Source organism: Sinocyclocheilus grahami, unplaced genomic scaffold (assembly GCF_001515645.1).
Source record: "Sinocyclocheilus grahami isolate Dianchi unplaced genomic scaffold, SAMN03320097.WGS_v1.1 scaffold1070.1, whole genome shotgun sequence".
NCBI lineage: Eukaryota > Metazoa > Chordata > Actinopteri > Cypriniformes > Cyprinidae > Sinocyclocheilus > Sinocyclocheilus grahami.
The window spans coordinates 69,429-90,281 of NW_015506249.1; the positions used below are offsets into that span (position 1 = coordinate 69,429).

The 20,853-nt window shown below is 38.8% G+C and overlaps 3 protein-coding genes across 3 annotated transcripts in view; all 3 read left to right on the forward strand.

Annotated features, from left to right (window-relative positions):
* The first annotated feature begins 745 nt into the window (after nucleotides 1-745).
* On the forward strand, nucleotides 746-11,557 carry LOC107566329 (deoxyribonuclease-1-like). Its single transcript, XM_016251750.1, has 11 exons — nucleotides 746-809; nucleotides 2,049-2,134; nucleotides 2,541-2,629; nucleotides 2,711-2,797; nucleotides 5,944-6,056; nucleotides 6,384-6,496; nucleotides 7,365-7,519; nucleotides 7,597-7,721; nucleotides 8,160-8,266; nucleotides 8,546-8,724; nucleotides 11,383-11,557. Exons 1-11 carry the CDS (start codon nucleotides 746-748, stop codon nucleotides 11,555-11,557), a joined length of 1,293 nt encoding a protein of 430 aa, XP_016107236.1.
* Nucleotides 11,558-12,677: 1,120 nt separating this feature from the next.
* LOC107566331 (DNA replication licensing factor mcm2-like) lies at nucleotides 12,678-17,303 on the forward strand. The gene is made up of 12 exons (XM_016251751.1): nucleotides 12,678-12,686; nucleotides 13,768-13,959; nucleotides 14,042-14,135; nucleotides 14,198-14,352; nucleotides 14,435-14,528; nucleotides 14,619-14,869; nucleotides 15,005-15,131; nucleotides 15,324-15,436; nucleotides 15,887-16,129; nucleotides 16,268-16,450; nucleotides 16,585-16,740; nucleotides 16,842-17,303. The coding sequence occupies exons 1-12, from the start codon at nucleotides 12,678-12,680 to the stop codon at nucleotides 16,950-16,952; spliced, it is 1,728 nt and encodes a 575-aa protein (XP_016107237.1). The 3' UTR covers nucleotides 16,953-17,303.
* Nucleotides 17,304-18,842: 1,539 nt separating this feature from the next.
* podxl2 (podocalyxin-like 2) overlaps nucleotides 18,843-20,853 on the forward strand; it is a 22,567-nt gene continuing 20,556 nt past the window's right edge. The window contains exon 1 of the mRNA XM_016251768.1: nucleotides 18,843-19,075. Within this exon, the coding sequence (XP_016107254.1) occupies nucleotides 19,018-19,075 (58 nt within the window). The 5' untranslated portion in view covers nucleotides 18,843-19,017. The remainder of the gene's footprint in view (nucleotides 19,076-20,853) is intronic.

The window sequence follows — 20,853 nt, forward strand, 5'->3', positions numbered from 1 at the left end:
ATCAAGATCTTCAGAGTCCAGACTCACTAGACACTTCCAGGCAAATGTGTTGGAGCAATACTCTGCAGAACAGGGGCCCTCCAGGAACAGAATTGGACACCTAATGCTTTTTTTTCTGCACAGTCAGGACCCCAGGGGTTACCCAGATGTAGTGTTCCCGTCAAGTGCCTGATTCATTTTGGTGAATCGGTTTGTTCGGACGGTTAGTGTAAATTAACTGGTTCATAAGCTGATTTGATTCATTTGATTCGTAGAGTTCAATAGAGTTGTTTATAATTCCAATATGTCAACCTCACGGTTTTATTCCCAACTCTAACTTCAACTGCAGAATTTGTTATTCAGTTTCTATATATTTCCAAAAATAAGCACTGCATCCTTTATGCAGCAGCTTCCTGTTACACCTGACTGATGGAAACAGGCTCCTTCACTTATTTTACTTTACAGTTTTCTTTTTTTTCTTTTCTTTGTGTGTGTGTGTTTGTCGAGAACAAGTAAATTATCTCATTCTGTCCAAACTGTCCAATTATCTTTCCACCTTTCCAGTGCAACTTTAAACGTGTTGCGGCTGTATGAGGATGATTGTATTGTATTAACTCACCTGCACACTTTCCACTTCCGAGTCAATGTTTGCCCAGAGAGAGGAACTCTTTTGTTATTTCGAGGTCTGTCAAAATTAGGGCAGGGCCAAATCTCTCGACAGGTTCCTGCGTCTAGCCAATCAGATCACAGGTGTCCAATATAAGTAATGCAGCTGATTTTAGGAATCTCTACAGTCCTTTTCTTCAGTGCATTTTTGGACCAGTGCTTGGGTAAGTTAAGTTTTGTTTGTGGATTCTTAAAATCTTATAAAATTTTTACTGTTTTTTTTAAGCATCTGAGAATCAAGTAAGGTTCTCATGTTTTTATATTCTTGCCATGTTGTTTTACAAATATTCTAATATATATATATATAATATATATATATATATATATTTTTTTTTTATGTCCATGAGTGTGTCTAGGAATTTAAAAGGTAGTAAAAGCAAAGCCATTTGTTTAGTTTCTGACTATGAAAAGAGGGATGAAAGATAAATGGTTTCATTTTAAATTCACTAATATATCAATAAATGTACAGCAATATTTACATAACCAATATTTATATTTACTAAAACATTAAAAAAATTAAAATATGCCACTTTAAGACTTCCATTTATTAAAAAAACATCTCAGTCACACCCACAGATGGGAATCATGGAAACAAAGCCCCTAAACTTGTCTTTTCTTGTGAGATGTTGAATGAAATGGAAAGTAAAACCACTTGAAATACATAACTTTGGATTAAAACTACAGCCATTGTCACAGTTTCACGGGCTGATGGTGTCATGTTCACAAAAGATTGTCATCAATATGCGATTTCCTTTTTCTGCAGAAAATTGTGGCAATTTCATCTAGTCACATTTGTGAATAGACTTGTTCTTCTTTATAGAATAGATTTTTCTTCTCTAACTGATCAGATTTACCCTTTTATATAGTACCTTTGCCATTTCAGATCTTTGCCTATTAGACAAAATGAAACGTATTTTAAGGTTTCATTTGACCGTTTAAAGAGTCATCTAGTGATCTCTTTTATGCCCAAATTCTTCATAAACCGCTCTGTCGACTCCTGAAACAGGTTCTTCCGCTTGCCTTTGCTTTAAAAGGAATGATACAGTTTTCAAAGAAAATAGAGTATGGATGTTTCACTTTACTTGTTGACAGCTGCATGATAAAGACATTCATGCATGCATGTGTAAAGGTCACGACGGCAGTACGCATGGCCAGAAATGCAGGTATAGATATGAGTTGAAGAAATTTTACAGTAGACCATTTTGAATACCCTTGTTCTGAAGATGCATGTACTATCTATCTAATTATTATATTCCTTATTCTATATGGGTTGTACTCGTATTTGTGTTGCCATTATTGAGCATAAGTTTTATTAAAAACATTCAAACAAACATCTCAGAAACATTAATTTATTGGCTTGTTGCATTATCTGTCTAATTCGCTTTCCTCTTAATTTAATGCAGGCATCATGAAGGTTGCGTCTTTTAACGTCCAGAAATTTGGGAGAGCAAAACTCTCTAATACGTTTGTGCGGGAAACTCTGATCAAGGTGAGGCCAGACCACACTTAAGGTGATGATACACGGGGCAACATGTTGAACAATGTTGCTGGGCAATGTTGCCGTCAGCGGGCAACCAGGTGAGATACAGGGCCCAAGACCAATCTAAAGTATCCAGATAAAAATATGTTCGCCATTCTCAATGGGAAAGTGCCCAAGCAAGATTGCCCACAAACGTTGCCCCATGTATTTTCAATTTAACAGACAGTCCAGAGTCATGATGGGCTGCAAAACATCAAGCTTGACAAACACTTGCCAGTGAACTTCCTCTTAAATGATTCTCTGATTCTGTATCATGATATTCATCTTAATGTCTGATAATCCTTCATGGAAGGAGTAGTGTGGTGTGTATGCAGACAGAGTAATAATGTGTTTTACCGTCGCTCCATTTCTTCAGATAGTGTCACGCTACGATATCATCGTTATTCTCGAGGTGGTGGATTCTAGCGGAGATTCAGTGGAAACGTTTCTCAGCGAGCTGAATCAGTGAGTCAGCCAGATGTGTTTTTCAATGAAAAACAATATTACAAAGCAAAATAGTAACCATGGCTGACTGCTCTTTGACAGGTTCTACAAAACAATTAATTACAAGATGAAGATCAGCACACGCCTGGGAAGAGGACAACAAAAAGAACAGTTTATGTTCCTTTACAGGTAATTTTAAAGTTCCAAAATGTCTGCAATTATCTGATGTCAGAGAGATGAACACATTTAGAAATCTGAACACATGACTGTGTATTTACTTCATGACACTGGAATTCAGAATCTTGACCTGCTTGTTCATGTTGAGCTTGTGAGTAAACTAGCATCAAGGCAATATATCTCACCTTGCATACAAAGACATAGGCTATATATAACCTAGATATATATATTGATATATTAATCCAAAATGCTGCTGCAAGATTAATATTTAATGAACCGAAAAGAATGCATATCACACCTCTGTTCATCAATTTGCACTGGCTACCAATAGCTGCTCGCATTAAATTCAAGGCATTAATGTTTGCCTACAAAACCACCACTGGCTCTGCACCTATTTACCTAAATTCATTACTTCAGAGTTGTGTGCCTCTAGAAGCTTGCTTTCTGCAAGTGAACTGTGTATTATTGTGCCATCTCAAAGAGGCACAAAATCACTTTCACAGACTTTTACATTAACTGTTCCCTCCTGGTGGAATGACCTGCCCAAATCAATCCCAGCAGCTGAGTCCCTAACCATCGTCAAGAAACGACTAAAAACACATCTGTTCCACCTTTACTTGACCCTCTAACTCTAGCACTTTCTAATCTATTTTAATTCTACTTCAGCTATGTTTATCTTCTTTTTTTTCTTTTTTCTTTAAAAAAAACAAACACTAGCTTTCTATTTTTTCTATTCTATCTACTTGTTTTGTATATGTATATATATATATTTTGCAGACGCATTTATCCAAAGCTACTTACAATTGGGGAAAGGCCTACATAAAACGATTCTTCTTAAAGAGGCAAACAGACACAGGAAGTGCTCGTAATACTAAGTTTTAGGCTTTTTTTTTTAGGATGAAGTCAAATAGAGTCGAAAGAGATGAGTTTTCAGCTGTCGCTTGAACATAATTACCTTTAAAGCCATAGCAGAATTTGTCTCAGGTTACTTATGTAACCATGGTTCCCTGAGTAGGGAACGAGACACTGCGTCGGAGGAAGCAACACACTCAGTTCTCAATCCGAGACGGGACTCGACCTGCAGCATGTTCCAAAACTGGAACAGCTAGCAATAGTTTACTTAGCTGTGGGAGCAACACACCTAATTCTCAGTCGAGAAGGGGGCTCGACCTACAGCATGTTCCAATGCTGGAACGCTAGCAGTAGTTTACCTTGGCTGAGGGAGCACAAACCCAGCTCTCAACGAGAGGGGGCTCGACCTGCAGCATGATTGTAAAATCAGAGGGGTAAGCATACTGCAAGCTAGCCAAACACTCAGCGCATCAGGGAGGCAGAGGAAAGGCCTAATTCACCTGATGCTGCTGGATCCAGGCGCTCTGGAGAAACAGAGAACTCAAACTTCTCAAGTGAGAGGAGAACTCCTGGAATCGATGGATGCGTGAAGAAAACGGCCTCTTCCATTCCTTTGCAATCTTTATATGAAAAAACAGGAAGAAAGGAAGGCTCACCTGAGCTGGAGGCTTTATGGCCAGAAAAATAACGTTCATCAAGATATTTCGTGACGTCACTTTTTCACCCGCTTCACGGCAAGTAAAGCCTCGCCGTGGCGCGATCCATAATTCCCAAGAGCTCATCATACGCAGGAGCAATGACCCCAACGAGAGCGGAGCTTCTTTTTTTTTTTTTGGAAAAAACACTCGCAGTGCACGCCGATTGTCCCCTCGGAGACATCGCGTGCATGCTCTTTGCCCAAACAAAACAACGCATAGATTGTGTGTGTCATCAGATGTTAAACAACGTCAACACGGATGCACACATCCTTAAATGCTTTGCTAGTGCTCGCCATAATGAGATAAATAGAGATCGCTCTTACCACAGAAATGCACGCTTCAAACAAAACAGTCAATGAAGACGAAGAAGAGAATGATGTGTAGCTCCCGGCGCCTATTTATACTGTAGTCGCACCGGTAGTGACGTCATGGCTGTCGCCGGCCAACGAGTTGGGGGTTTTTCGACGAGGCGTTCCCCATAGCGACCCCTAGAGGACGCAGTTCGAAGTTCCCATGAAAAGGAAGTTGAATCCGTTGTAGCCTAAATGTTTATGTGTAATAAATTTGATGTTTAATCAAATAAAATATTTCTAAAGCTACAATTTGTAATGTCTACTTGATACTTTCTCATTTAACACAAAAATAGCTTTAAATAATCTTTTGTGGGTATTTTCACAGTCAATTTTATTTTGTGATTAATTGCGATTAATTAATCGAAACATCATTTAATTAATTAGATTAAAAATTTTAATTGACTGACAGCCCTAATATATATATACTGTATATATATATATATGTGTATACATACACATAAGAGCTACATTTCAAGTGTACCAGAAAAGGGTATGAATATTGAATATTTATGCAACGTACATATTTCAGTTTTTCCTTTAGAATCAGAATCAGAATCAGAATGAGTTTTATTGCCAGGTATGTTTACACATACGAGGAATTTGTTTTCATGACAGAAGCTCCACAGTGTAACAGAATGACAGTGACAGAACAAAAACACAGATAATAAAAAATAGAAAAATAGAACAAGTAAATAAGGAATAAAAATATACAAATCGACAATTGTATGTACAGGTATATAACAATAGACAGTTGTATGTACAGGTATATTATGTGCAAATTGAATGTAGACTGAGTGTTTATAATACATTTTCTAAGTTGTAACATGTTTTTTGTTGTTGTTGCTTTGTCCTTATAGTGTATGGAGTGTAGATTGATGTGAAAAAGTAATTTAAAGCAAAGTAGTTTAGCATAATGCAGCAACATAACAAAACATGAAAAAATGAAGGAGTACGGTATAATAAGATGAATACTTCAGATGCGAGTCCTCTAAGTCTGTCTGAGATTTTTTCTTTAAAATTAGCATTTTTATCAGGCTCCAATGTTAAGGTTCAGTAATTTCACTTCACTGGCAAAGAAAAGGTTATTAGTTGGTTTTGCCTCACTTTAAAAAATGTCCAATGATATTTTCATAAGAGTCTGATAAAAAAAAAAGCTTATTTAAAACAAAAATCTCAGACGGACTTAGAGGTTTTTGCATCTGAAGTCTTCATATATATATATGCTTATGCTTATAACTGTACTTTCAATATAAAGGGACAAAGTGGTGGATTTGGTCGGGTCTTACCAATATGAAGACAATCAGCCTGGAGATGAAGATGCTTTCGCCAGAGAACCGTATGTTTTGCGATTCAACTGTCATAACACAGGTAAATTATGGCATAGATGTGCTGTAATTGTCTATTATTATTTTAGTGTAACAAATTCTAGGTTAAAAGAGTCATGATTTTGGCACAGTATTGTACGATGCAGCATATTTTTCAACATTTTCAATGGCCCCAGACCTTTCAGCTGACTATAAAGTCAAGCTTCAAGAAAATGATAAAAATCAAATTGTAATAACATCATTCACAATTTATGCAATTGACAGTCAAAACAATTGAAACAGAAATGTCAGTGGCTAAGCTCCAACAGAGGGTGTGTGTATGTGGACAGAAGTTTATTAATTTTAATTAATTGTACTCATGTCTCAACAGTGTTGAAAGATTTGGTGATGATACCAGTCCACACAAAGCCAGATGATGCAGAGAGGGAAATTGACGAACTGTATGATGTGTTTAAAGATGTCAAGAAGAAATGGAAGACTAAAGTAAAACACAAAGCAAGACCAGACAACACAAGCAGCTACATTCATGATAAATGTTCACTTATTGATTTCATATTTGGCTCCAAACCCTCAATATACTATGTATGAAGAAATAAGATACTACCATTATTCCTTTAACAAAATGGTTACAAAATAATACATACTGTATATTAAGTTTATGGAATGTTTATTAAATGTCATCATTCTGTTAGATTTAGTCTTGACATGTCAAGACATAACAGAGCGGCTACTGTATTGTGGAATTAAGAACAGCCGGAACATGTTTTTGACCAATCAGCATCCAATGCCAGAATTATTTGTTCTAAAAAAAATTGCTGATACAGCACATTTTTTAATATACTTATCGATACAGAACATCATGATTTTGGGGGACTTCAACGCAGATGGCGCATATCTGTCCAAGGCAGCCAAGAAAAAAACCAGAATCTGGGGGGAACACTTCCATTGGTTGATCGAGGATGGTGTGGACACCAGTCAGCAACAACAATAGATATACTTACGATCGGTAAATAATCACACCGCACAAACTAACGAATTTGATTTGATGCCACTCTCTTTAATGTGACACATATTCATGCACAGGATTGTGGTATATGGAGACGATATGAGGAATGCTGTTGTTCCAAACTCTGCGAAATCATTCGACTTGTACATTAAGTTTATGGAATGTTTATTAAATGTTTATTCTGTTAGATTTAGTCTTGACATGTCAAGACATAACAGAGCGGCTACTGTATTGTGGAATTAAGAACAGCCAGAACATGTTTTTGACCAATCAGCATCCAATGCCAGAATTATTTGTTCTAAAAAAATTGATACAGCACATTTTTTAATATACTTATCGATACAGAACATCATGATTTTGGGGGACTTCAACGCAGATGGCGCATATCTGTCCAAGGCAGCCAAGAAAAAAACCAGAATCTGGGGGGGAAACTTCCATTGGTTGATCGAGGATGGTGTGGACACCACAGTCAGCAACAACAATAGATATACTTACGATCGGTAAATAATCACACCGCACAAACTAACGAATTTGATTTGATGCCACTCTCTTTAATGTGACACATATTCATGCACAGGATTGTGGTATATGGAGACAATATGAGGAATGCTGTTGTTCCAAACTCTGCGAAATCATTCGACTTCCAGACGGCCTACAGTCTAACAGATAAGGAAGTAAACAAGAATCATTTTTTATTTGAAAGTAAAAATTGTAACAACCTCATTTTTTTTATGGTTTGAGTTTTATTCCAATTACCCATTGGTCTTCCATAGTAGCATACATTTAGATCATGATAACCACAGTTAAAACTACACATATAGCACCTCAATACCATGGTAAAAATGTAGCTGTGTGGTTTCTAGGGATCTGAATGAAAAACAGTAGTCTAAATACATTTAGTATCAATGCACAAAGGCTATAGCTTAATCACCAAAATACTGTATTCCATTACTCCTTTTATACATTTGATACATGTCTACATAATAATATAATACAATTCCGTATGAATATCCCACATTTCTGCCACAATACCATGGTGCCGTTCGTGATAAAACAGTAAAGCCTTGGTAAATGATGGCGATTTATAGACTGAAAATCCCTCTGACTATCGTTGCACACAGTGTTTCTCCTGTTTGTCAGCGCTGTTTCGTCTGGCTTTAAAGTTGTTTGTGTTCTTCGCTGAACTTAAACTCTTCACACTGGATCTCACAGCGCTAAGTGCTTGCATGACCGAGACTTATCAGCGAGTAAATGCATCTGCGCTAGAAAACAGTTGTTACAAGTTATAACTGACATTTCCTAAATTATATTATAGTAGTGCTTCAGTATTGAACATATTGGCTGACTGACAGGTCTGTTTTTCAAAAGTATTGATATTTATTTTCAGTGTTGTTACCTCAGCCTGATGTAGTTACACCTATGTTACCTGCATTGTCCACATTGACCTTTAGTCTATCTCTTTCAGGTCTAATGTAAAGACTTTTGCTTTATACAACACTAACTTTTTTATTGTTGCTTCAAAACAGGATTCATCAGAGTCGTTGCACATGGCCACCAGCCCCAGTCGTGGTTCACGGCGGGGTGACCTGACCTCCAGCCCCGGCAGAGACCTGCCCCCGTTTGAGGACGAGTCCGAGGGGATTCTGGGAGACATTATTCCTGATGAGGAGGACGGAGAGGAGCTGATCGGAGATGGGATGGAGAGGTGAGAGAGGGTGTTTGTTATGTTAGGAACCTCATGAAACCTGTCAAGAAGCATGTCCAGGTCACATTTCATCCCCCCAAAATACAAAAATTACTGTATGTAGGCTAGCAACTATATCTGTACCCTTAAACATTTTTTTTATTCTGATGCAGTTATGGTTTCATCCAAATGTTTTAATGCTAATTTTAGGATATTGCATAAAAAAAACGCACAATTGCATTTCCAAACATCAGGCGTCTGAATTTAAGATAGCATTACAGCGCTTATTATTGCATGTAGACTTAGTTGCATGTAATTACATGCAAGTAATTTATTATGTAGGAAAACAAGCCACGACTTTTATTTTTATTATTGAAACTTTGTGCCGTTTTCACAGGATGTGACAGTTTTGTTGTCTTGAATTCATGGCAAGAAAATGGTGCTTTCACAAATGTTTTATGCAGTATTCTTAAAGTCAATTTCGCAAATTTGGATGAAAACATAGCTAACAAGCTAACGTTTCTACTAGGGGTGTAACGGTACACAAACATGACAGTTCGTTATAGGGCTGTGTATCACCAGCAAAGTCACGATGCGATACGTATCACGATACAGAGGCCACGATACGATACATGACTGCACTGAATTTCACCTCAGCAGAATTGAGAAAAACAGCTGTTTATTAAACACTGCATACTATAGTGCCATTTCTAACTTTTGGCAGAGCAGACTGTTGACCTCTGCATTATGAAGAGCCTCCATAACTGTACCACAGCACAATATAGGTAATGGCATATGTTTCATGTTTACATTCTGCACTCCCCACCAGGTACAATATTCTGATTGCATGCATATTGTTTTTAAGCCCATAAATAATAATGTACTCATTCTAATACATTTATATTGTAATGTACTCATTCTAATATATAAAAAAAATAATTTACCTTCCTGGTAGGTTATCTCACTCTCTACAATAAAACAAATAATAAAATTTGAAGCGTTCTAAACTAACTCGACGTGTTCGCAAGTTCGCTTAGGTGTGCGCAGCAAATATGACGTCATCGTGGTGTTGGCGGAAGTTCGCTTAGGTGCGCGCGGCTTCGTTTCGCGTGGCGGTGTGCACGACATTTTTTGTAAGTTTCCGCACAGCTCCGCTTCCGAAGATGCACGAGTTCAAAGCGACTCTAGCCGAACATGCACGTCTGTGCCAGCATTTGTGTGAAACGGAAGCAGTTTGATGTTAAGTGCAGTCACACACAGATCACGTTGCGGCTTAACTCAGACATTCAGGAACAAACTTTTTAGCACTGCCCCGCAGTTTTATCAACTAAATAGCTTAATCGCTCAAGAGCTACATTATCTTTCTCAACAAGGAACTGGTAGCATCGTTGTTTCGAAAGCAATTAAAGCCACAGCTCTACTGTTAATAGAGAAACGCAGCAAAACGGTGGTAATTCATACATACACAGCCTCTCTCTCTCTGTCGTAAATGAACAGTTGATGAATCACACTTTTCTGAGAATAGATTATTGAAGTGGAGATCGCTATACTGCAAGCTAACCGCTGTTTTCAGAAAGCAAGCACGTTTATCCACAGTGGAGAGAGCGCGCGCACATGGTTGCCAGGTTGACAAAGATAAGTAGCACACTTAGCAGATATTTCTGTATTGCGCAAGTGTGAAGCTCTGTTTCGGGGATTACGTCTCTTTATATCAGGCAACCCAGTTGTGTTCCTCTGCGGCCAGATTAAACCTTGTTGTAGCCTATATATGCTCTATTCATTCTTTTTTTAGAAACCTCGCACTTTTCTACTCCATTTCAATTCACACGTGCCACAATATTGATATCGAATATTTTTATTTTTTATTTTTTTTAAAGTTAAACAATGGTTTACTGGACAAATTGCTCTTTCTTTTTAATAAATTCGATTCTAATTTAAATTCTAATTAAAAATCTTAGCTTCTGCTCTAAACTATAGGGAGCCATTTTACATTACTATAAGGTTACAATTAACAGCAGAGCCCAAACTTAAATTCAATTACTATTTATTTTTAACTATAATAATCTACACTCAAATTAAAAAATGGTATGCAAACATGTCAGTTGTTTTTAAATTAACTTATAACTTGTTTCATAAAATATTTAAGCATATATATTAAATAATTAAGACATCACTAACAGGTAAAGTAAATATAATGAAGTATAGTCTAATCACAAAATGCTCTTCGCTAGACTTGGGGGGGCCGTTTACACGTCAACGTTTTTATCCAAAAAAGGGAAACTTTTTATGCGTTTTTGACTGTTCGTTTACACTACAACGTCGTTTTGGGGACTGAAAACGCATATTTTTGAAAACGGGTTTCAAAGTGCAAGTTTTTGAAAACGGCACCGTTATCGTTTCCGTGTAAACACCCAATACGGGAATCTTTGAAGTCAGCCTAAAAGGTCCCACGTGGGTAAAACTAGTTTCTTTGTTGTGGTTCAGCAGTTGTTACAAGTTATAACTGACATTTCCTAAATTATATTATAGTAGTGCTTCAGTATTTAACATATTGGCTGACTGACAGGTCTGTTTTTCAAAAGTAATGATATTTATTTTCAGTGTTGTTACCTCAGCCTGATGTAGTTACACGTATGTTACCTGCATTGTCCACATTGACCTTTAGTCTATCTCTTTCAGGTCTAATGTAAAGACTTTTGCTTTATACAACACTAACTTTTTTATTGTTGCTTCAAAACAGGATTCATCAGAGTCGTTGCACATGGCCACCAGCCCCAGTCGTGGTTCACGGCGGGGTGACCTGACCTCCAGCCCCGGCAGAGACCTGCCCCCGTTTGAGGACGAGTCCGAGTAATTAAGACATCACTAACAGGTAAAGTAAATATAATGAAGTATAGTCTAATCACAAAATGCTCTTCGCTAGACTTGGGGGGGCCGTTTACACGTCAACGTTTTTATCCAAAAAAGGGAAACTTTTTATGCGTTTTTGACTGTTCGTTTACACTACAACGTCGTTTTGGGGACTGAAAACGCATATTTTTGAAAACGGGTTTCAAAGTGCAAGTTTTTGAAAACGGCACCGTTATCGTTTCCGTGTAAACACCCAATACGGGAATCTTTGAAAACGGTGACGAAATGCGCTTGTGTAGTACGTGTCGATTTTAAAGGCAAGCGCGAACAAACATACACAACAATGGAGGAGGACATGGTACTGTTGTTGCTGCTCAAGAGTTTGCAAAGTCTTCAGCAAAGTGTGGATTTACTTCACCATTATTACAACCAACAGCGGAGATGCATCTTAAACATCATATAATCGTCATTTCCCTACAGGTACTGTTTACTAACAAGGTGACAGCGCCAACTAATGGCCTGGCATACGTAATACAGCTTTTTTTGCTGTTTTCGCGGATGTGTAAACGCGAATCGTTTTGAAATCATTGTCGTGTATACGTGAAACTTTTTAAAAATGCAAGGGAAAAACTATACAAAAGTTACTGTATGTAGGCTAGCAACTATATCTGTACCCTTAAACATTTTTTTTATTCTGATGCAGTTATGTTTTCATCCAAATGTTTTAATGCTAATTTTAGGATATTGCATAAAAAAAACGCACAATTGCATTTCCAAACATCAGGCGTCTGAATTTAAGATAGCATTACAGCGCTTATTATTGCATGTAGACTTAGTTGCATGTAATTACGTGCAAGTAATTTATTATGTAGGAAAACAAGAGCCACAACTTTTATTTTTATTATTGAAACTTTGTGCCGTTTTCACAGGATGTGACGGTTTTGTTGTCTTGAATTCATGGCAAGAAAATGGTGCTTTCACAAATGTTTTATGCAGTATTCTTAAAGTCAATTTCGCAAATTTGGATGAAAACATAACTAACAAGCTAACGTTTCTACTAGGGGTGTAACGGTACACAAACATGACGGTTCGTTATAGGGCTGTGTATCACCAGCAAAGTCACGATGCGATACGTAAACGTAATTGAATATTGATTTGTGTCTTAAAACATAAATAAAAGACTATATATTCTATAAAATTAAACAAAAATTGGCGTTATTGAGCAATGTTAAAGTAAATATGCCCTGAAATTTGGACCTGTACATATTTATCAAAATTAACCTTTTGTGTGTTACTTCTATCACTATAATTATGTAATTTATAAGTAATATATAAAGTAAATACACTGCCTAAATGTGTATTTGTATCCAATTTTTTACTATATAACATGTCAAATAATATTTCTATATATTTAAATTAAATAGACCCTCCAAAAATGTTTTGCTGGAGCTCACAAGAATCTACCATAGCATCTATGACTTCTTGTAATTTTTATATCACTAACTATATCAAATATTATTGACGAAAAATATGCCCCTCTAAATGTATATTTACATATTGTCCATTATTTAATGTTGTAAATAATGTTTGAATATAAATACAAATATTTCCTTCCAAAAATGTATTATTGTTGCTGGAGCTCACAGGAATCCACCACAGCTACATCTTTTTATAATATCTGTATTATTACAACTAAATCATATAATATTGAATTAAATTTAGTGCTGTCAAACGATTAATCGCAATTATTTGAATCCAAAATAAAAGTTTTTGTTTACATAGTGTGTACTGTGTATATTTATTATGTGTATATATAAATGCACACACACACAATATATATTTTGAAAATACTTCCTTGTATTAACATGCATATATGTATATTCATAAATGTATATTATTTATAAATACATTTAATATATTAACATATTTTTCTTAAATGTATGCATGCATGATTAATCTTTTGACTGCACTAATTTGTTTGTATTTTTTCTTCATTATATTGCAAATAATACTTGAATATTATTAGGAACTTACAGGAATCTACCTCAACAGAGACTTGAGATATTTATATCACTAACTATATAAAATAATATTCAAGTAAAATTAGTTTCAAATGTGTGTGCATTTATATATTTTCCCACTATGTAACATTGTAAATAATACTTTGATATATTTTTGAATAAAATATAACCTCAAAATGGTTTATTTTTACAGGAGCTCACAGGAATCTACCACAACAACTATGACGGCTCTCTCAACATGGCTAATGGCTTCCCCGTTTTTGCTACTGTAATCCTGGCCAATCACATCGCCCGTAAGGATCAGGGCGTGGCTGTGGCGGAGCTCACCGACGAAGACATCAAAGCCATCGTGGCTCTGTCCAAAGACGAGCGCATCGGAGAACGGGTGAGCAATGGTCACACAGTTTAAGCTGTAACTTCAGAGTGTATCAGAAAGTTTCTCCAGATTAATCTTAACTTCCCTCCAGATTTTCGCAAGTATTGGTCCTTCCATTTATGGGCACGAGGACATCAAACGCGGTCTAGCGCTTGCTCTGTTTGGCGGCGAAGCCAAGAATCCAGGTATCCTTTTCACAGCTATTACTTTTTTTTTTTTTTTTTTTTTTTTTTTTTAAGTCCTTCAGAGGGAAAGTTGCTCAATGGCTTCCCCGTTTTTGCTACTGTAATCCTGGCCAATCACATCGCCCGTAAGGATCAGGGCGTGGCTGTGGCGGAGCTCACCGACGAAGACATCAAAGCCATCGTGGCTCTGTCCAAAGACGAGCGCATCGGAGAACGGGTGAGCAATGGTCACACAGTTTAAGCTGTAACTTCAGAGTGTATCAGAAAGTTTCTCCAGATTAATCTTAACTTCCCTCCAGATTTTCGCAAGTATTGGTCCTTCCATTTATGGGCACGAGGACATCAAACGCGGTCTAGCGCTTGCTCTGTTTGGCGGCGAAGCCAAGAATCCAGGTATCCTTTTCACAGCTATTACTTTTTTTTTTTTTTTTTTAAGTCCTTCAGAGTGAAAGTTGCTCAATTGTCTTCTGGCTCCCTCAACAGGCGGGAAGCACAAGGTGCGTGGTGATATTAACGTTCTCCTGTGTGGAGATCCAGGCACAGCCAAGTCCCAGTTCCTAAAGTACATCGAGAAGGTTGCGAGTCGCGCTGTCTTCACTACAGGTCAGGGCGCTTCCGCCGTGGGTCTGACGGCTTATGTGCAACGTCATCCCGTGACTCGAGAGTGGACGCTGGAGGCGGGAGCTTTGGTGCTGGCGGACCGTGGAGTCTGCCTCATTGACGAGTTTGATAAGGTGAGCGAACGTTAAAAATGGGACCAGTTTGTAGCTTTAAAGATGTTTTTGATGCACTTTCACCAATTTTTGGACCAATTTAGAGCAATTTTTAGTTGAATGCTTAAGTGAACCTGCTTTTTCTTCATTATTTAGATGAACGATCAGGACAGGACCAGCATCCATGAAGCCATGGAGCAGCAGAGCATCTCCATTTCTAAAGCTGGGATTGTCACATCGCTGCAGGCTCGCTGTACTGTCATGGCTGCCGCCAATCCTATCGGTGCGTTCTGGGAGCGTTTTAATGAAAGTTTAAATGAGGGTCATAACTTCAATTTTGCCATCGGCACTTTAAGAGTTGCATGTTAATCTAAAATGCAGTCATGTTCTTAATTACTTTCTGCTGGACCAAAAGTTGCAGCAGTGTTTTTGGCAGCAATCATTTTTCTTAGGAAAGTTTTCTTTTTCTTAAAAGGTGGACGTTACGACCCGTCTCTCACATTTTCTGAAAACGTGGACCTGACGGAGCCCATCATATCTCGATTTGACGTTCTTTGCGTCGTAAGAGACACCGTCGATCCTGTGCAGGTAAGTCTGTTGACATCTTAGGGGTGTTCACAGTTTTCAAATAAAAGTGTATTTTTACTTTTTATGCATTTTGGCCGTTCATTTACATGACAACAGCGTTTTGGGGGCCTGTAAAGTTTCAAAACTGGTTTCAAAGTGCAAGTTTTTCAGAACAATACCGTAGTCGTCTCTGTGTAAACTACAAAAAAGTAATGTGCTTGTATATTATGTGTTCATTGTATAGGTACGTGCGAAGTTGACCTCGCCATCTACTGGCCTGGCACACATAATACTGCGTTTTTAGCCATTTTCGTGGATCCATGCGAACTGGGATCATTTTTACAAAATTTAGCATCTGTATGCAAAATTTAAAAAATGCAAAACTTTCAATTTTTTGTACATTGTTGTCATGTAAACACTCTTAACAGTGACTGCCCAAGCTTTGTCAATCGATAATTCTCTTTGGTTTAGGATGAAATGCTGGCTCGCTTCGTGGTGGGCAGCCACATCAAACATCACCCAAGCAACAAAGAAGGGGGCATGGCCAGTCTAGAGGAGGTGGTGCTGCCAAACACCTTTGATGTCCCGCCCATCCCTCAGGAGCTGCTCAGGAAGTACATCATGTACGCCAAAGAGCGGGTGCGACCGAAACTCAACCAGATGGACCAAGACAAGGTTGCCCGAATTTACAGCGACCTTCGAAAAGAGTCTATGGTAAGAGTCGCATTTGAAGCCAAAGGCGATTTTAAAAAGTTCCACCATTTTTCAGGCCATTCTGCAATTATTCGTTAAATGCACGCAGAAAACGCAGTTATCGCAGAAACATCGTAGTAATCATATGCTGTCTCGCAGGCTACAGGAAGTATCCCGATTACCGTGCGTCACATAGAGTCCATGATCCGCATGGCCGAGGCTCACGCCCGCATGCATCTGCGGGATTACGTGCTGGAGGACGACGTGAACATGGCTATCCGTGTCATGCTAGAAAGCTTCATTGACACGCAGAAGTTCAGCGTGATGAGGAGCATGCGGAAGGTAAGCAACCTGATTATATCCATCTGGCATCAATTTTCCATTTGTGGTAGCCGTGCAAGTCTAGTGACTCCAAGGATTCTGTCCGATCCTGGTTTACGTTGGTAACCGAACTCGTATTTGTTGCATTTTTACAGACATTTGCACGGTATCTGGCGTTCAGACGAGACAACAACGAGCTGCTGCTCTTCGTCCTGAAGCAGCTGGTTTCCGAGCAGGTTGCGTATCAGCGCAACCGTTACGGAGCCCAGCAGGACACCATCGAGATTCCTGAAAAAGATCTGGTGGACAAGGTAACTAATAGATGTTTAAATCGAGAAGTCCCCATAAGTACTGAAGTTGCATGTGTTATTTGCGAATTTGTGTTGTAACACTATCTTTTTTTTGTTCTCAGGCCCGGCAGATTAACATCCACAACCTGTCTGCGTTTTACGACAGCGACCTGTTCCGCTCTAACAAATTCTCCCACGACGCCAAGAAAAAGCTCATCGCACAGCAGTTCTAGGCACTCGTTCTGGATTAGTTCACGAGCAGTTGCTTCGAATCTCTTGGACTTGTATATATTCTGTTATGAGGTTTGTCGGAGAAATTGTTACGTGGATTGAATATTGTTTTTGGTCCTTTCATGAGCTTGTTACCGTAGTCGTTACGGTTGAAGTGATCCGCTTGGCTTGTGCGGTCTTGTCGGCTGCATGTGAAATGTCGTTCTTGAACTTTCTATAATGTCAGTTTTGCAGAAGTACTGCATTTATTAAATTTGTGATGTAAAAAATTACTTTTGTACTGTTATGTTCTGAACAATAAATCTTAAAGGGTTAGTTCACCCACAAATGAAAATTCTGTCATTACTTACTCACCCTCATGTCGTTTGTAACCCGTAAGACCTTCGTTCAACTTCGGAACTCAATTAAGATATTTTTGATGGAATCTGAGAGTTGTCTGACCCTGCATAGACAGCAATACAACTGAAATGCTCCCAAGTCCAGAAATGTAGCTGACAGTGAACCGCATACGTTGTTTACGTCCAGCGGATACTCTCCAAAATGGCGCTACAATGGCGCTACGAATTGTTGAATACATTCGTTTTTGTTTTCTTTTGTGCACAAAAATGATTCACGAACAAAGGTCTTGTGGGTTTGAGACGACATGAGGGTGAGTAATTAATGACAGAATTTTCATTTTTGAAAATACACATATATACATATGTGTATGTAATTGACTGTTTTGAATTATTACAGTTTTGTAATCTCTTCTTAATGAAGCTTGTTAGCGCCTGTGGGGGGAAAAAAATATATTAAAAAGGTCATTGACTTTCACAATTTTTTCCTTAGAATTGCAAGTTTAAATTCTACGGTTTTCTCAAAATTCTGAGTTGTTGCAAATTTGCCTTTTTGCTCTAGATTCTGAATTTACATAGCAGTTTAATTAACATTGAGTTCACACAATGAAATTTTTTTTTTTTTTAATCTCAATTCTGAGTTTCTTCTTCAGGATTCTGAGTTTACGTTGTGAGGAAAATGCTTGTGTCAAGAACATTCAACTGTGAGGTTTTGAATACAGAATACTCAGAATAGAATTCTGAGAGTTTGAGAAAAATTTGAATTATGCGAAATAAAGCTCCAGAACATTAATATAAACTGTTGCAGTTACCTTTATTTTCTTTGAGGAAGCTTCCAAAAGGTACTGAAAGCAATTGTTTTTAATTGCACGCACAAAAAAAAAAAAAATTATATATAGCATTTTTTTTTGTGCAATTTTTTTTTTTTAAATTGCTTTCAGTACCTTTTGGAAGCTTCCTCAAATTGCAACTTTTTTATGTACAGTGGGTATGTTAAGTATTCAGACCCCCTTCAATTTTTCACTCCGTGTTATATTGCAGCCATTTGCTAAAATCATTTAAGTAAATTTTTTTTCCTCAATGTACACACAGCACCCCATATTGACAGAAAAACACAGAATTGTTGACATTTTTGCAGATTTATTAAAAAAGAAAAACTGAAATATCACATGGTCCTAAGTATTCAGACCCTTTGCTCAGTATTTAGTAGAAGCACCCTTTTGATCTAATACAGCCATGAGTCTTTTTGGGAAAGATGCAACAAGTTTTCACACCTGGATTCGCAAATAAACTACAGCGCATTAAATTACAATCTTGTTTGGTTATGGTTATGCACTTCGTGAAACTTGCGTTGTTGATCATAATCGGAGCTCTCCGATTGGTCGACTCCAGAATTCCATCGCTGACCGTTCATTCTAGTTTCATACTAACAAAACCCGCGGCGTTTAGGACCCTGCGTCGCTGCAGCGGGTCGCCTGCAGTCACTGCGCCAGGAATCGAACCCTCCAAAATCCTCAGTGTATCGCTGTAAGTCCATTGACTGCAAGAAGAGCAGCACACAAGCTACCGTCCGGCTTTCCTCGCAGTCACGGCTGCCGATCTGCACAGTATATCTCACTCGTGCGGACAGACAGTCGCGTGCTTCGTCTGCCCATCAGCTGACCTTCTGTTTTTAATTCCGATGATTAATTCATGTTAGTGTGTCTCGTCGGTAGCATAACACAATTTCTCAATGCGATCGTTTAAAGCTGCAGAGATGTCGGTCGCGTCTATCCAGTGCCTGATGTTTGGTGAGTTCAGTATTTTGTGTGTGTGTTGTATGAACGATTGCTTTATGTAAATGTATAAAAAAAATTGTTTTTGTAATTATTAAAAAAAAAAAATTTTGAAATAAAAATGCATACATTTTAGTAGTCAGTATTGTACAAATTATATTTTTACTATCTAATATATGTGAAATCATGTATTTAAAAATATTTATAGCCCATTATAATAATAATAATAATGTGATGAAAACCAACCTATTGATTATTTAATCACTGATAAATGTCACTAGTTTTGTGATAGGGTACAGTAATCACAAGGTTTGATTTACGGTACACTGTTCGGTATTGTGTCTGAGAGCAATATGCATCATCATTAACACTTCTCATTGTTTCCATGCATGAGGGGAAAAAAGGCATTGTTATTTTCTGAGATGATCATTTATGATTTGTTGATGTGTGTTGCTTATCATGATCCCCAGCATGAAGAGTCCAGTCATTGAAATCTTTCAGATATTTGTGTTATTGATCTGCTAGTGTGCAGATTAAGGCACACGCCCCTTTTTCCTCCCTATCTAGAGACCGAGCTGATCTATTCAGGTCCAGTCAGGATTTTCAGCATGATTCATCATGTAACTGAGAAAAGAACATTTTGCAGCTGTTGTGGACGCTGATTGTGTGTGTGTGTGTGTGTGTGTGTGTGGTGGCTTGTCATGCCCATGAGGCCACGGCTGACAGATTGTGCTGGTCAAAAGCCGCTCCAGACAGACCGGTGACCAGACACAACAATGACCGGTCAGGTCTGTTTAGTCTAATGAGCAGCACAGATTCAGGCTTAAGCCAAGTCCCTGTTCAACACCCCATTTCACTCATATATGGCATTTGATGATTTGCTCATGTAACGGAGGCCAGCGAGTAAGTGCTGTGCAGGTAAACCTCACTCCCCTGATCTCAAGAGACACACTAGCGACTGACGTTAGAGGCTGCAGTCTTTAGCCTCCTTGTTAGTGCGTCCGCCTCCCATGCCGTTGACCCAGGTTCGAGACCCACTCGGAACAAGAACGAGGCGTGGCGGTGAGGACCCGGGAGAGAGGGTTACATTGGTGCCGTGACCCGGATGGGAGTGATGGTTAGGGGGGTGAGTGTAACGGAGGCCAGCGAGTAAGTGCTGTGCAGGTAAACCTCACTTCCCTGATCTCAAGAGACACACTAGCGACTGACGCTAGAGGCTGCAGTCTTTAGCCTCCTTGTTAGTGCGTCCGCCTCCCATGCCGTTGACCCGGGTTCGAGACCCACTCGGAACAAGAACGAGGCGTGGCGGTGGGGACCCGGGAGAGAGGGTTACATTGGTGCCGTGACCCGGATGGGAGTGATGGTTAGGGGGGTGAGTGTAACGGAGGCCAGCGAGTAAGTGCTGTGCAGGTAAACCTCACTTCCCTGATCTCAAGAGACACACTAGCGACTGACGCTAGAGGCTGCAGTCTTTAGCCTCCTTGTTAGTGCGTCCGCCTCCCATGCCGTCGACCCGGGTTCGAGACCCACTCGGAACAAGAACGAGGCGTGGCGGTGAGGACCCGGGAGAGAGGGTTACATTGGTGCCGTGACCCGGATGGGAGTGATGGTTAGGGGGGTGAGTGTAACGGAGGCCAGCGAGTAAGTGCTGTGCAGGTAAACCTCACTTCCCTGATCTCAAGAGACACACTAGCGACTGACGCTAGAGGCTGCAGTCTTTAGCCTCCTTGTTAGTGCGTCCGCCTCCCATGCCGTCGACCCGGGTTCGAGACCCACTCGGAACAAGAACGAGG

What these genes read in the sequence shown, in the direction of transcription:
- LOC107566331 (XM_016251751.1), top strand. An exon ending in TGATGAGGAGCATGCGGAAG is followed by an intron (nt 16,451 to 16,584) that starts GTAAGCAACCTG and finishes GCATTTTTACAG; the next exon opens with ACATTTGCACGGTATCTGGC. An exon ending in AAAAAGATCTGGTGGACAAG is followed by an intron (nt 16,741 to 16,841) that starts GTAACTAATAGA and finishes TTTTGTTCTCAG; the next exon opens with GCCCGGCAGATTAACATCCA.
- LOC107566329 (XM_016251750.1), top strand. Translation starts at nt 746, where the DNA reads ATGCAGCTGATTTTAGGAATCTCTACAGTCCTTTTCTTCAGTGCATTT. An exon ending in AGAAGAAATGGAAGACTAAA is followed by an intron (nt 6,497 to 7,364) that starts GTAAAACACAAA and finishes TTATCGATACAG; the next exon opens with AACATCATGATTTTGGGGGA. An exon ending in GAATCATTTTTTATTTGAAA is followed by an intron (nt 7,722 to 8,159) that starts GTAAAAATTGTA and finishes CCTGTTTGTCAG; the next exon opens with CGCTGTTTCGTCTGGCTTTA.